The sequence below is a fragment of the Saccostrea echinata genome, unplaced genomic scaffold (genome assembly GCF_033153115.1).
Source record: "Saccostrea echinata isolate AGI-Se365-2 ecotype Australia unplaced genomic scaffold, CSIRO_AGI_Sech_v1 ptg000016l, whole genome shotgun sequence".
In the NCBI taxonomy this organism is placed as follows: domain Eukaryota; kingdom Metazoa; phylum Mollusca; class Bivalvia; order Ostreida; family Ostreidae; genus Saccostrea; species Saccostrea echinata.
Genome location: NW_026889765.1, coordinates 19,604,645 through 19,619,122, shown reverse-complemented (window position 1 = coordinate 19,619,122; position 14,478 = coordinate 19,604,645). Strand labels below are relative to the sequence as shown.

The window sequence follows — 14,478 nt, the reverse complement described above, 5'->3', positions numbered from 1 at the left end:
ATTTATTTCAAAGGGGTTTGGCAAAAAATGCCTATAGCTTCAAATGTGTAAAAATTGATATTCAAATTTGAATTATAGTACTAAAAGTAAAATTCTTATTATTGAAATTTATGAAATTATGACAAACAAAACTTTTCTTCAGAATATTCTTTCAGCAAAAACTAATTCATATTTTAAAAAAAATGTTATTCTTATGGTTCGATCCATAGTAATAAAAATCCTGAGAATCATTTTTTCTCAGAGACTAACACGTTTACCACCACGCTACACAACTCATGACAAATATTAACATTTAAAACATATTTGTGATAGGACCCTTGACTAAATGGACTTACAATATTTCTCGGAAATATACGAATGTTATGATATAAAAGTGTGTTTTTAAGATATAGTGTTTCCTTGCTCCATGTTTTTTGTCAAAAAATGTACATTTTTACGTAAACTTTTAGAATAAACTGTCAAGAAATAAATAAATAAATAAATAAAACAAAATAAAATAGAGCAAAGACCGACACATATGAAAAAAATGTGTTCTGGTATATTTGAAATTCAATTTTTCACTTTCTCATTTGTCCCACATATTTTATAATTACCAAAAACCTTTCATTACAAATTCCACAAAATTATTTTATACATATTTCAGTTAAAATGGCCACATCAATAGAATATGATAATATATATCAATAAATGAACTGAGTAAATAAATACATTTATCATCATAAAACGATGATAAAGCTTTGGGTTTTGACATGATACATTAGCAGAGTTTTTAAAACCCTAGAGGGTCTTGTTCATCTAAAAGTTCAACTTAACTGGGTTATTATGTCCCTAATTCGGAGAGGCAGATTTACGGGGGGGGGGGGGCTTTTATGTTGACCACCTTGTAAATAGTATGGTAAATGATGTAAATATTGGATATTTCTGATGTGATCATTCACTTCTTTCCCTTATTTTAAATTTCTAGATGAAGTGATGATATATTACATGTGCACGTGGTTTGCATCATATTTGAATATCAAAGACCTTGATAAATATATACGTTATGTTATTTTTTCATAGATCTCTAGCTGGAATAGACTGCTTACTACTTACTGTAAGTTGACTTGACAGCAACTAGTACCCCACCATATCTATCTACCCTGTCCTTGCGATAAACCTCATACCCAGGTGGTATGACTTCCTGGTTTGTGATAGTTGGTTTCATCCAGTTTCATATCCCAGTATGATATCTGGTTTACATGACTCTAGAACGTACCAGAAGGCCTCACTTTTAGTCCTAATGTTTGAAAATTAATTGTCAGTATTTTCATCGGCTCTGCCCTAACTTTAAATTTTTATTATATTTCCATACATGCACAATTTTATATCAAATGGGAATAATTACTTGTATATTCACATAGTATTTCCAACTTTTACATACTGTTATCTTATTTAAGAGATTCCAAGCTTTGAAATCTTAAAAAAAATTCAGAGTTAAGTTTCAGTAGATAGTTAATCAAAGTATTGTAACGTACCCGAGACTTTCAATGTAGTACTGTTGTCAATAAAATAATAACTTTTGCAAGTTTCAAATATTTGAGAGAATATTATAGAGATTGGTACAATATGAAATATATTTTAATACCAATAAATCTTAGTTGGTTTGTTATATTTCCATATGATTATGCAGGACGACATTAAACGGAAGGAAAAAGGGAGGGGGGGATAAAAAAATGACTGGCACCCAACAGACTGTTTATTACTGTTATCTAGTTGTTATGTTTGGTGTCTAATAGAAACTGTTGCCCAAACTTACATTTTCTTACTTGTTTCTCTCAATTCTCAACGTGTGTTATTACCACTCGTCCCCCGACCCCAACTGGTAAATCTTGGTATAAATATACTATTTTCACCGGAACCCCAATGTTACCAATATAAATCATGACGTAGTACCCAACTTGTGGCCATACCTTTGGTGAGTTCTGCACCGGAAGTGTGGCTTTACCAAATGGCGATCCAGTAAACAAAACTGATTATGTAAAAATACGTTATACGTTAATCTACTGAGTGCCAGCGAGAATAAATAAATCAGAACAAAGTAGAAAACACCAAGGGTCAATTGCAGGTATATATTTTGTCACAAAACGAGTGATGCGATATTTTATTGTTTATTTTCCTTGCCCCATGTCACCAACACGTATCCATAAACTGTCATCTTCGTAGTAGATACTAGTCAGCATACAAAGGTGTCATCAATCTTTTTATAATTCATGTTCATTGTATCATCAATAATCTGCACTCGTTCTAATATTACTTACTTAATTCTTGTAATTTACACAAGAACGCAACTCTGGAAAACGAAAGTAGACAAAATACAAATGACCACGGACCTGCATATTACAGTATCAAAAATTTTACTATAGTTTTATCTTTAGTAAACTATAGTCTACTATAGTAATATTTTGTTAGAGTTAGTACATATAAAACAAGAATGTTTAATATTCGGCTTTTTAGGACCTGGAGTTAGAACACAATCTGCTAAAGGAGCTAAGGTACATTAGGTGATAATTATGACAATTTTTCAAAAGTGGTCTTTATAGTTTTAGTCGTTTATAAATCGCTTAAACGGTTCGATGGTATACACAAAATAATCAGAGTTATTCGGACATTCATCTGCAAGTATTGGTCTCAAGATTTCACCGCGGTATAGGCAGTTACTTTGTGCTGACTCTTAATGATACATAAAGCATGTTGGCAAAATCAAATATTCTACAATACAGGGGTAAATAAACACACTTTGGTATATTTTGTTGAAGTTTGTAACCAAATAGGAACGATTGTTTGATTACTTCCTGTACTCGGAACTTCTGGAGAATTAACCACTCCTATATTATAGGCATTTGTGCAGGTGTAATTATAGATCAAAAATCCGAAATATTTAAATAAAGAAGATTTGAATGAACTGAAAAAATGTGCCAAAGACTGGAGCCAAATACGTCGAAGGATCAGAGCAATGCATGAGGGAGATAACCCTTAATTTTGAAATAAATTTCTAAATTTTACCACAGCGATTAAATATATATCCGTATTTTCAAACTAGTACCGAAGTACTAAGTTACTGGGCTGTAGAGACCCCTGGAGACTAACAGTCCACGAGCAGAGGCCTCGACTGTTGAATGTACACTTTTCAATGATTTTCTCTTCAGGGACAAAAAACGATGTTTTCCCTCTACGCATGCACAATCTCTAATTTTTAAAATGCAAATCAGCATTCTTACTTAAGTGATTATGCCAAATTTTGATTTATATTAAATTTTGAGAAATATCCTTCATTGACTACATGTATTGCAGTCACTGCAAAAGTAAAGTAATTCAAATGGCTTCACACATATAAGATCAGGCCGAACAAAATGTTTGTAAACAACCTCATTTGAAGACCCTTGCTTTTCTTTGAGATATGTCCTGTGTCATTGGAATCACCAGCTAGGCGTGAGGCATCAAGTTCTTCATATTATTTTGAATCATGCTACATTGACAAACTCTGATATATAACCTTGAAAACAAGGAGGAATTATGTTACTAGTGCAAGTGCATAGCAAGAGTGTCCTTGTTAATCCCGTACCGGTAAAACAAGAGGGGACTATAGGTCTCCTCCTCGTTTGTCCGTCTGTCTGTCTGTCAGTCTGTCCAACTTAGTTTTCTGCATTTTTTTTCTCAACGCTCGGAAATATTGAGCTGATTTTTTGGTGTGTGAGTGTATCTTGATAAGTTAAGGTCAAATTTGCATTTCAACCCGCTTTTAAGGGAGACCAGATTTTCAACTTGGTTTTCCACACTTTTTTCCTACACACTTGTCGATCTTGACCTAAATTTTGGTATATGAATCTATTTTAATGATCAGGTTTGCATATTGTTCCGCTTCAATGATTTTAGATGGATTTATGGTATAAATTTTCAATATGAACCAGATTACACTTGCAGGAAGGAGACTAGTATTGCTTATGAATACTCTCTGAATGTGTGTTCTTTGGGCGAGTCATAAATTACATGCAGGAGAAAAGAGCTAAGGGTAGACTTGAATTCTAAAGGAATTCTTTTTAAGTGGGATAAATATAGAATGTCCAATGAATATATCGTGTGATTTATTTGTTATTATATATGAGTTGTATTCTCGTTGCAAATTTTATTTTATACATATATGCAGCTACTCCAGTATTTTTGGAATTGTTACTTATCAATCACAGCTTTATCTGGCCACACCTGGTCAACAAATAGTGTGTGGACAATAGGTGCATGTCATCGGTTTCATGAATTTGGAAAGTTAACATAAAGCTCCAAGAAGTATACAATACTCCTCTAAAACAAAATGAGATTAAGTTGAACAATTATAAAACTTACATACACTCTCTTGACTGTACATCATGTACATTGATTTTGAACTACCATTTCAATTTTCATAGACACAGTTTTACCACCGAGCGAGCATTGACACATGAAATGATTTACACCCTCAGAAAATAGAATGAAATAAAGTTAACAATAAACCCCTAGATAGATGACAGAGAACCTTGTCACTTATCTACCAAGATTCATCTATCAAGAACAAAATCTTGATTCATATAAAAGTTTGTAGAATTTAATTTAGATTTTTGTTTAGTTTTGCTTTTTAGGCTTTCGTAGTAGAATATTTTAAGTAAAAAACATTAAAACCTACAACAGACTTCGTCATGAAATGTGAAGTTATTTATTTTATGGCTTCAGTTAAATAGGACAGAAAACAGCTGCAATGAATACGCGTTCGTGATATACCAGCAGCTAGCTGTTGTAAAACCTATCTTACAAATCATTCTTTTTTTTTTTTTAAATTTATAGATATGACAATATATTACTCAATTGCATTTACCTTTAGTGTATGGTATTAAATCGTTGTCATTATACACCATTAATACACGGCATTAAGGCATTTATATTTGTGGATTTTGAGAAATATAATCCAAATGTTTTATGCTTCCGTAATCGAGGATTCGGGGGCATGTAGTTTTTGTCCTGTCCTTCCGTCTTTCTTTCTAGCTGTTTATCCGCAAAACATTAAACTTGTCAATGACTTTTGATTGGTTGGAGCTTTGGCTTTCATATATACATGTGTATCTCTTGGACAAGAAATTTCTTTGGATACCAACATATCTGACCTATTTTCCTTGACCTTTGAGTTTGACCCACTTTTGCAAAATTTTACCACACTTTAACCTTGGCAGTAACTTTAGAACAGTTGGTGCTAGGGCTTTCATGCTTCACATGTGTATTTCTTGTGAAAAGACCTTTCCTTGGGTATATATTTTTTACCTTTTGACCTTAACCTTGAAATTTGACCAACTTTTAAAAATCTTTAATCTTTGTCATGACTTTTGAACGGTAAGAACTAGAGCTTTTCATATTTCACAGGTATATTTCTTGTGATAAGACCTTTCTGTTGGTGAACAATTTTGACCATTTGACCTTGACCTTGGAGTTTAGCTTACTTTTAATTAACTTTAACCTTGGGCTTAACTTTTGAACAGTTGGTGCTAGAGCTTTCATATTTCACATGTGCATTTCATATGACAAGGCCTTCCTTTTGGTACCAACAGTTTTGACGTTTTATCTTTGACCTTAGAGTTTGACTTACTTTTGAAAAAACTTAAACCTTTGCAATAACTTTTCAACGGTGGTTGCTAAGGCTTTCATATTTCACATATGTATTTCATGTGAAAAGTCCTTTCCTTGAGCACCATTAATTTTGACCATTTGACCTTTGAGCTTGACTTGCATTTGAGAAACTTTATCCTTCGCCATAAGCTGCCGTATCGCCATTGGGGCATCAGTGTTTATAAAAACATCTCTTGTATTATTTATTTAATAATCATGTATAATCACTGTGTTAATTTTGATTGTCGAAAACAACCACAAGATGTAATACTTGAAGACTTTTGATCTGCTTTCCTAAACTATGGAATAATGGTTAAGGGGTATCTGTATGGACCATCGTCATGAAATTTAATCGTTTATAGAAGCTTGAAGCACAGTACAATTAAATATTTTGATTTGCTTTCAAATTGTAAGTTTTTATTAAAATTTGTTGAGAAACGAAATAAGTATGGGCCGCAGCAGCGGCTGATCTATTTGTGGTTGTGTTAGAAATGTTAAGTTTGGACGTCGCGCACAATATTGGGGCCTTTTTTGTAACGTCAAAATAACGTCATTTAAAAACGCTAAACATTGACGTAAAGGTCTCTAGTGTTTTATGAATTTAATATATACAAAAAACAAATAAATAAAATCAGTTTATTTTGTTTAAATTTTTCAGCTATATATTTTATAACTTTTATACACGTATTGTTATTAATCAGTATAAAATACAGAAGCAGACGCAAAGTAATTTCCCTTCACATTGGTTCTTCCAAACTCCTTAAAATGCGCTCGTTAAGCGATTCTTCAATATTTATAACGCCATCATTGTCAATTTCAAGTTCAGAACATATGTATATGACAGACTGTGCAGGCACTATAGCTGGTATTCTTTTTATAAGTTTCTGTTCTAAAAGATTTTCATTGTTAACACCAAAATAGTACCCATGTACTACTCTGCTTCCTTCCGGAAACGACATTCCACACTTGTCGGTTACACATTTTCGCAAAACAACTGTTTTTTTTCGATGCCTTTAACACATAATATGGGTAATCCTTATCATCTGCTTTCACAGCAATAATTGTACCAGTAGAAATCAATTCGACAATATCTAAATCATCAATCTCATCGGTTTCGTTTTCATCATTTTCATGATCTGTTTGTTTTTTCATTATTATTGTTGAAAACTGTCCAAGTTGACCCTTGTTCAAGCACTCATTGTAATCACTAATAACACAGTGGTCGCAAGAATAACAGGATAATTTTCGAGTTTGCAGTATACCGTTTTCTATTGAAAAAATTTGGTGAATTTTTCTGTTGTCTTTAACTGGTTGAAAATACCGATCTCGGTTCCTTCCTACGGAGTCGATGTACCTAAAAATGCGACGTGAACATCTAGATGAATCGGTTGTGCGAGATAAATTACTCTGGGCAAACTCAAAGAAATAACGCGCACTTTGTATAACTTGAGATCCGCGAATAACGGATAAATCTGCTTGTTTTTTCACGTAACCCCCAGCTGCATCTTGGGGCCCACGTGCATGAGAGGTTTCGAAGAAATTTCTAATAACTTTTGAATATCCAAAGTCAGAGCATGAATAGGCTATGTCTCCCATGCAATGACGACTTTTATATTGGGCACTGCACCCGTCAGTGAATTCATGCATCACAGACACATCACATGATATAGATCGCAAATACTCCGAAAGTAACTTTTGTACATTATTTGTAAAGTGATGATCATGCTTTTGGTCTGGACTTATAACAATAAAATGTTCAGTGACAATATTTGGATCGTTTTCGGAACTGTTTTTCCGTCATATTCCAAAACAGAATGTCAATGAACAATCGTTACATGTATAGAAACTTCTTGCTTTTGAAAATAGGATGACTGAATCTCGCACTTTTCTGTGCATCTATAATTTTCTGAAAAGTCGTGAATAGCGACACAGTGACCAATTGGCAAGTTATTTATCAAGGATTTCATTTGCTTTGACTGCCAATATGCACGGTACTGATGCACAGGAAATGTTTCCATTATTTGTTTGAAGTATTGAAACATCTCGTCCGGTGATGTTGACTTTTTCACGAGAACTAGTTTTTTAATAATCTTATCTCCTTTTACTTTCACATCTTTGTACTCATATCTACATCTACATCTACATAATACAGCGTTCCATCAAACCTGATGATTATACGCTGGCCCTGCGCAAACGGACCTCTGAATTATAATTTAAAAAGTATAAATAAACTAAGTGCCATAGAAAGTATAAATAAACTAAGTGTTATGGAAAACAATTTACATTGTGCATGAAAAAGGTGTATATCTATATATATATTTACATTGTGCTCTAATTAGCTCTATAAATATAAGAGCTATGGAGCATAGCTTTGGACCAGAGTTCTGAAATGGTCGAAAGAGGCTGCTGCCACGACTGAGTGTGGAAGAGAATTCCACAAAGTCACAGTATGGGGAAAGAAGCTAAATTTATAATAATCTGTACGTGTACTGTAGGTCTGAAAATGAAGAGGACTGGTATTACGTGTGATGGTTGTTGTCTGAGGTACTAGATACAGGTTTTGATCTATAGCCACTAATTTGTGTGTAATCTTATATAACATTACCAGTCTACATATTTTCCCTCTATGATCTAATGCTGGCCAATTTAGATGGTGTAACATGTTGGAGACACTACTTGTATTATGGTATTTATGTGTGACATGTCGTGCAGCTCGTCTTCGTACATTTTCTAGTTTATCTTTGAGTTTTTTTGTGTGTGGTGCCCAGACTGAAGAACAGTATTCAAGGTTAGACCTGACCATTGATTTATATGCCAAAGATTTTGTTTCTTCATTTTTTATCTGCAAATTTCTTTTTAAGAAACCCAATATCTTATTCACCTTAGAAGTTATATTATTGATATGTGGTTCCCAGGACATGTTGTAGGATAATGTTATGCCTAAATATTTTGCTGTCTTTATAGATTCTAGTGTGTGTCCTTTTAAATTATAATTATATTTTACTGGTGTGCGAGATCTGGTGATACTGAGTGAACTACATTTTTGAGGATGAAATTGCATTCCCCAGACATGTTCCCAATTAGCTAAGGAGTCGAGATCTTTTTGAAGGATTACACAGTCATTTTGATTATGAATGGGTCGATAAAAGATGCAGTCATCGGCCAATTATCTTTCAGTTATCAGTTATCTTTCCCACGATACCTGAGTATCACTATGACCTAACTCCTCTGGTAAAAAAAAAAAATTTTCAAACCACATCCATCGCATTCGCGATTTAAACACGACATTTTATGCTGATGGGTATTAGCCGATTTGGGACATAAAGTATCATCTACTAATTCGGACAATGATGCGTATACTTTAACTTGATTATTACATGTAACTTGTCCGGCTAATACTTTTTTGCGAAACTGCATACAGTTTTTAAATAAAGAGCGCATTTCAACATGTTGGCGACAACAGCAAGTTAATTTATACTTGTAACGTGCTGTACGTACGAAGTAGGGTTTGCATTTTTCAATTGCTCTTTGTCCTATCTTAATTTCCGGATATTTGTGTTGGAAATCTTGGAAAACTTCAGCCTGAGACTTCTCTAATATATGGCACGGGTGTGACGAATATAGTCTCGGACCAAGTCTAACTCTTATTATTCGTCGGCCTACTATTACTTTCCTGTAGCCAGAAGTTAAAGACAATTTTTTTGGTTTCCTCGGTTAAGGAATCAGACCTTGTTTTTCGAGAGGTATAAAGAAACGACGAACGTTCAGAGTGTAATACTTGTGTTCTTGTCCTTTGACCTTTAAGTATTGTTTTGGTTCTAACGCCTAGCTTGTCTGCTAGATTTTTAACGGCTCCTTTTTTATTTCACAAATTTTGCCCATTTACAGCAGATGTCAATATTTTTAAACTTGCGGTTGCATCTTTATTTCTTTTTTGTTTTACGGTGGAGATGATTTCTTTCACATTTTCTAAGGCAGATTTCTCTAGACTGTCACTGAATGAAAAGTGGAATTTCTCAACAGCAGGTGACTTTGTCGCTCTTTTTTTTATCTATATAAGCAGAAAGTACGGCCGCACGTTTGCTTGAATTTTTTGGAAGAGCTTCACGAAGTCTTTTTATTGTTCTAAAAATAGATGAGGTACAGATTGGCAAACAGAAAACCACAATAATGGAAATAATTAATATGTATTAATTTTATTTTCGGTATGATCTCTTTTAGTAGGGTTAAATTTTCAAAATAAATATTTTATTATCGTATAAATAAATATACATATCTGAAGTCGCGGATACTTGCGGGAAAGGGGCTAGCGGGGACCGAAGCTTGCCCCCCCCCAAGGTATTGATAATACTGTTTACACAAGTATATATCTTTGAAATCTTTGCAAAATACTCAGTTTTTTTTTTTTAATTTTTTAAATCATTTAATTTTTTAAATTAAAATTTTGCGTTAAATTAACTTCTGGGTAACAATATCAATTGAGTAAATTAAGAGATGTAGTATTGTATTTGTACCTGGCCTTTTCCATTCTGTTAGAAAAAAACTGTTCTTCGTCATTAGGAGCATCGTCTAGTCTTGTTCGTTTCCTGTACATTTTCATGTATTCTCTTCTCGTTCGTTTTATTTCTTTTTCTCGTGCTATTTCTTGTTTTTCTCTCTCATTGTATGCTCTCTGTTTAATAGCACTTGAAGTCTTACTATATGTTTTGGTAGATTTTGTGCTCTTTCTGTATTGATGTTTTTATAACTCCTAAGTTTCTGTTCTCTCCTTTTCTGTTATTTCTTATCTTTATTAATTTTTATTCTTTCTGCCGATGACAGGGTTGAATTCGTTCCCTTGAAAAGGCAAATGCACAAAATATTATTTTTAACGTTATATTATACGTCGCTTTTAGGCGCAAAAACGTTTAAAAATGAATGCGTAACAAATCAGACTAGACATCGAAATTTTGGTCCTTTTTTTTTTCGCACGGATTTTATTTATCTTGAATATTTAATCATAGATTTTTTTCAACTTGCACATTTTGAAAATTAGATTGTAGCTATTAAAAGTTATCTATTTAAAAAAAGAAATAATGCTTTTTTCTGGGGTACATTCTCGTAAGCTATCAAAATAACGTAATTTGTGGCAAAGTAACAAAACTGACTAGACATCAAAATCACTTGACCAATCTCATAAAATATGTACAAATGTCTTTTTAAAGAGTCATTTGTCTACTTGAACATTTGCACATTCCATATTTCACTTTAATTTTATTTTTAAAAATGATGGATAGTCAAAATGCCTTACCAAATATTCCATTTTGTCTTGTTTTGTCTTTAAATCACAACATGTTACGAAATTTTACCGCTTCTACGGACGCCCAGAATCTGTCATTTTTTTGGTTATTTTGAAATGAATTTTATATGACATCATCACAGGACGTCATAGAAGCTATGGGCTAATTGGCGGGAGAATACGTGCAGACAAAACGCGAAAAATGACTAATAACCATAAGTGCTCTTCTTTAAGTGTTACAAATTACGCAATTAAGACACCCAATATTGTGCGCGACGTCTTGACATACCATATTTATAAGCGCTAATAGCAAATACTGTAAAATTCATAAATCATGCTAAATTTTTGAGACCTACATGTAATATCTCTCTCTCTCTCTCTGTCTGTCTCTTCTAATATATAATAGCTCTAATTGATTCATAACGATAAGCTTGTAGATAATGCATGTATGTTCAGTACATATACACATTTAAGGAATGAATTTAATAGCTACTCATTTTATACGGTATAAACTGGGTTGGGGGAGTTTAAGCTTTATAAACCGTGTTGGTGTAAGAAAAAAAAAGATGATTGTCCTTAAAAAATGACTTCAACTTGTACAGAATTTGAATTTAACGTCTGGCGGATCGATACTTTTTTACGCAAGTCATTGTGACGTAGGCAACCCATTTTATACAACATCACATATATCAAAATCAACCATTACATAAATCAACATCAACCACAACAAGTCAAGAATATAAATATAGTTCAATGATTAAACTGAAGGTGACGATTTCGCCAATCTGACCACTGTGAAGTATAGTTTTTCCCCGAACTCCTCGAAAGGATACTGTATTTGGCCCGAAATCATTCAAAAGGTCCTAAACGGAAATAACAGGAAATCCTGATCAACATCGTTGGTCTCCTTCAACGGCACCGCTAATTTCTGAAAAGACAAAAACAAAAAACCCAAAGCAGAAAAGAATCTCAATAACATTTCCATAACTGTCAATAAATATAGGTATAGCTCAATTATGTAAAACTATGTAGATGTACGAAAGGACAAAGGGTATACTTAAACACCTAGCTCAAGGGTTGAGGTGGGAGGGTATTTCAAAATGTAAAAATTATATCAGATACTTTCATCACCCACCTTTCACTTTGATTGATGCATAGAAAAGGGGAGATAACCCGGAAACAGTGACTAAGTACCGACACTGTATGGGTGGATGACAAAATTCCGACTTTACTCAATCATCAGTTTCTCGCAAAATAAGAAGCGAATGATGACATTAATAACAGGGTAGAGCTTTGATAACGACGCATATTGTGAGACGAGCTCAAATTTGCGGTATTATCAAAGACCTAAATATATTTAAAACAAATGCCTTATTTATTTTATATGTTTTATTCGAGTTGGCAGGTATTGTCCACAGTGGTCTACACAACAGTGGGGCAGCCGGCAAACTGGATTCCCCCCCAACATCAACAATTAAATTGTGCCCTCCCTGACGGGAAAAGTAGCACGCTGGGTTGACCTCAATCGTGCTACGGACACATTGCAACACAAATTATCTTTAATTACATTAATTATAATTAATTATATCAATTATATTACATAATTTTGCTTTAGATTTACTCTATATGAGATACAATTTTCAAAGTCGACATCACATATATCAACATCAACCATCACATATATCAACATCAACCACAACAAGTCAAGAATATAAATATAGTTCAATGGTTGAATTGAAGGTGACGATTTCGCCACATGGGCCAGCATACAAATTGATTGTCCAAGTATGAGCTAAGGCAGTGGCAACCTGTCCTTTATTTAATACCCTAAAATGCTGGGGAAGGTTTGCTAAAATGAATCTTTAACACCTTCAGATTTGCATTTGTACCCATTACATGTAGGTGATACATGGATGTAAACTATATATGCATTGACGATGCATCTGAATCACCTGTGACATTAATATATAAACATAAAGTACATGTATGCTAACTGCTCAGTTAAGGGGGTGTACACCAATGACATATATGTAATTCATAGCAACTTGGTTTGAACTGACATTTCAATGGAGAAATGCCCATTAGATATATGCATGATATGTGTCAGCAGTTTTTTTGCAAAATTGCTGTCTTTAACAAACCCATAGCCTCATTTCTGAGAACAACATACAAAACATTGCAGGAAATGGATCAGATTCTATTCAATTCATGTCTGTGGAACAATATATGTTTACCCCCCTCCCCCCTTCAACCCCAAGAATTTGCATCTGCTAGCATAGCAGATTAATAGTAAATCTTGCCTTATGATTAGTTTTTTATGTTTTATATTTCATGATGAATAAAACCAGTTTCCCAAACATATTACCTTTTGTGAGTTTAAGAACCGTGAATTAAAATTTGAACTAAAGCAATTTTTTCTTGAGTTAAATTACAAATCTTTTTATTTTATTTTCCCACTTATTAGAGACATAACAGAAACCATCAATGACCAAAATTAGGCCCCAATTTAACATAATCTTTTATTATAGCCTTTTTTCCCTAACTGCTTGACCATTGATCAATGCTCTTTCCCAACCAAAATACAAAAATACATCCACAGCCCTGTCCCGATATGCCTGCATGGGTGTAACAATTTAAGAACCCTTTTATTTTATTCATTTGTCAAAACCAAGATACTCGAGTAAAATTGTAAAAGGTCAGGAAATTTAAGTTGCATAATCATATTTTAAGCTTCACTAACCCTCTGATAAGACAGATAACTCAATGGATTAAATGCGCATATTCCTAATAATCTTGTCATGTTAAAATGTCTTTTGTGACATTTTTATCCTAAAGCTATGCTAAAATTATCTGCATTTCATTTTACCAATTTATTTAATTAATTAATTTATTTTTATCTATTAACTTAGACTTGTATTTGTAGAATTATATTTATATTTGAACCTAAAAGGCCTTTGTATGCCTAAAAATATCGAACAAGACCAGAAGCTTTTATTACATTGAAAGAAAACTCCAAAGATGAAATTAGTCCCCAATGTAGAATCAAACTCTTTCCCAAACCTATACGAGAAATATTCTATATAATGTGATAATAATGTAAGTTAATTTGAGTTTTTGAGGTTAACTTGAGAAGGTTCAAAACTGTTAATTTTTAAAACACGTACAACTCTTTAAATTTATATATCATACCCAAAGGGCCTTAGGGGGCAGGAGAGAGAGGACAATAAACATGTTATCAGTAAACCTTCACTCAATTAAATTACAGGCTCTATTGGAGAAGTCTATGATTATGTAAGGTGGGCACAGTTTTGAAAATGACCCAATAGCCCGAACCTCCTTGATTTCCTTTATAATCTTAAAACTGAACCAATGAGCAGACACAGAATATATATCTGAAACGTGTTTTTGACCCCATCTTAATTAATCTTATCTGAACCCATTTGATATCGCGACAAGCAAAACAGTAGCTAGCCTTGATAGAATTTTAGTTAATTATTAAAAATATGGGGAATCCTATCTCCCCTAACTGGTGAACA

At 33.3% G+C, this 14,478-nt stretch overlaps 1 protein-coding gene and 1 long non-coding RNA gene across 2 annotated transcripts; both read right to left on the bottom strand.

Annotated features, from left to right (window-relative positions):
* Positions 1 to 6,416: 6,416 nt before the first annotated feature.
* Positions 6,417 to 8,736, bottom strand: LOC133188694 (uncharacterized). The gene is given in 3 exon segments (XM_061324196.1): positions 6,417 to 7,457; positions 7,460 to 7,803; positions 8,669 to 8,736. Coding segments are annotated over 3 exon segments (1,299 nt in total). The 3' UTR covers positions 6,417 to 6,570.
* Positions 8,737 to 9,613: 877 nt separating this feature from the next.
* Positions 9,614 to 11,038, bottom strand: LOC133188989 (uncharacterized). Its single transcript, XR_009721371.1, has 3 exons — positions 10,955 to 11,038; positions 10,179 to 10,500; positions 9,614 to 9,789 (listed from the first exon to the last, which is right to left on the bottom strand). It is a non-coding gene; the product is annotated as an uncharacterized LOC133188989 (long non-coding RNA).
* Positions 11,039 to 14,478: the final 3,440 nt, after the last annotated feature.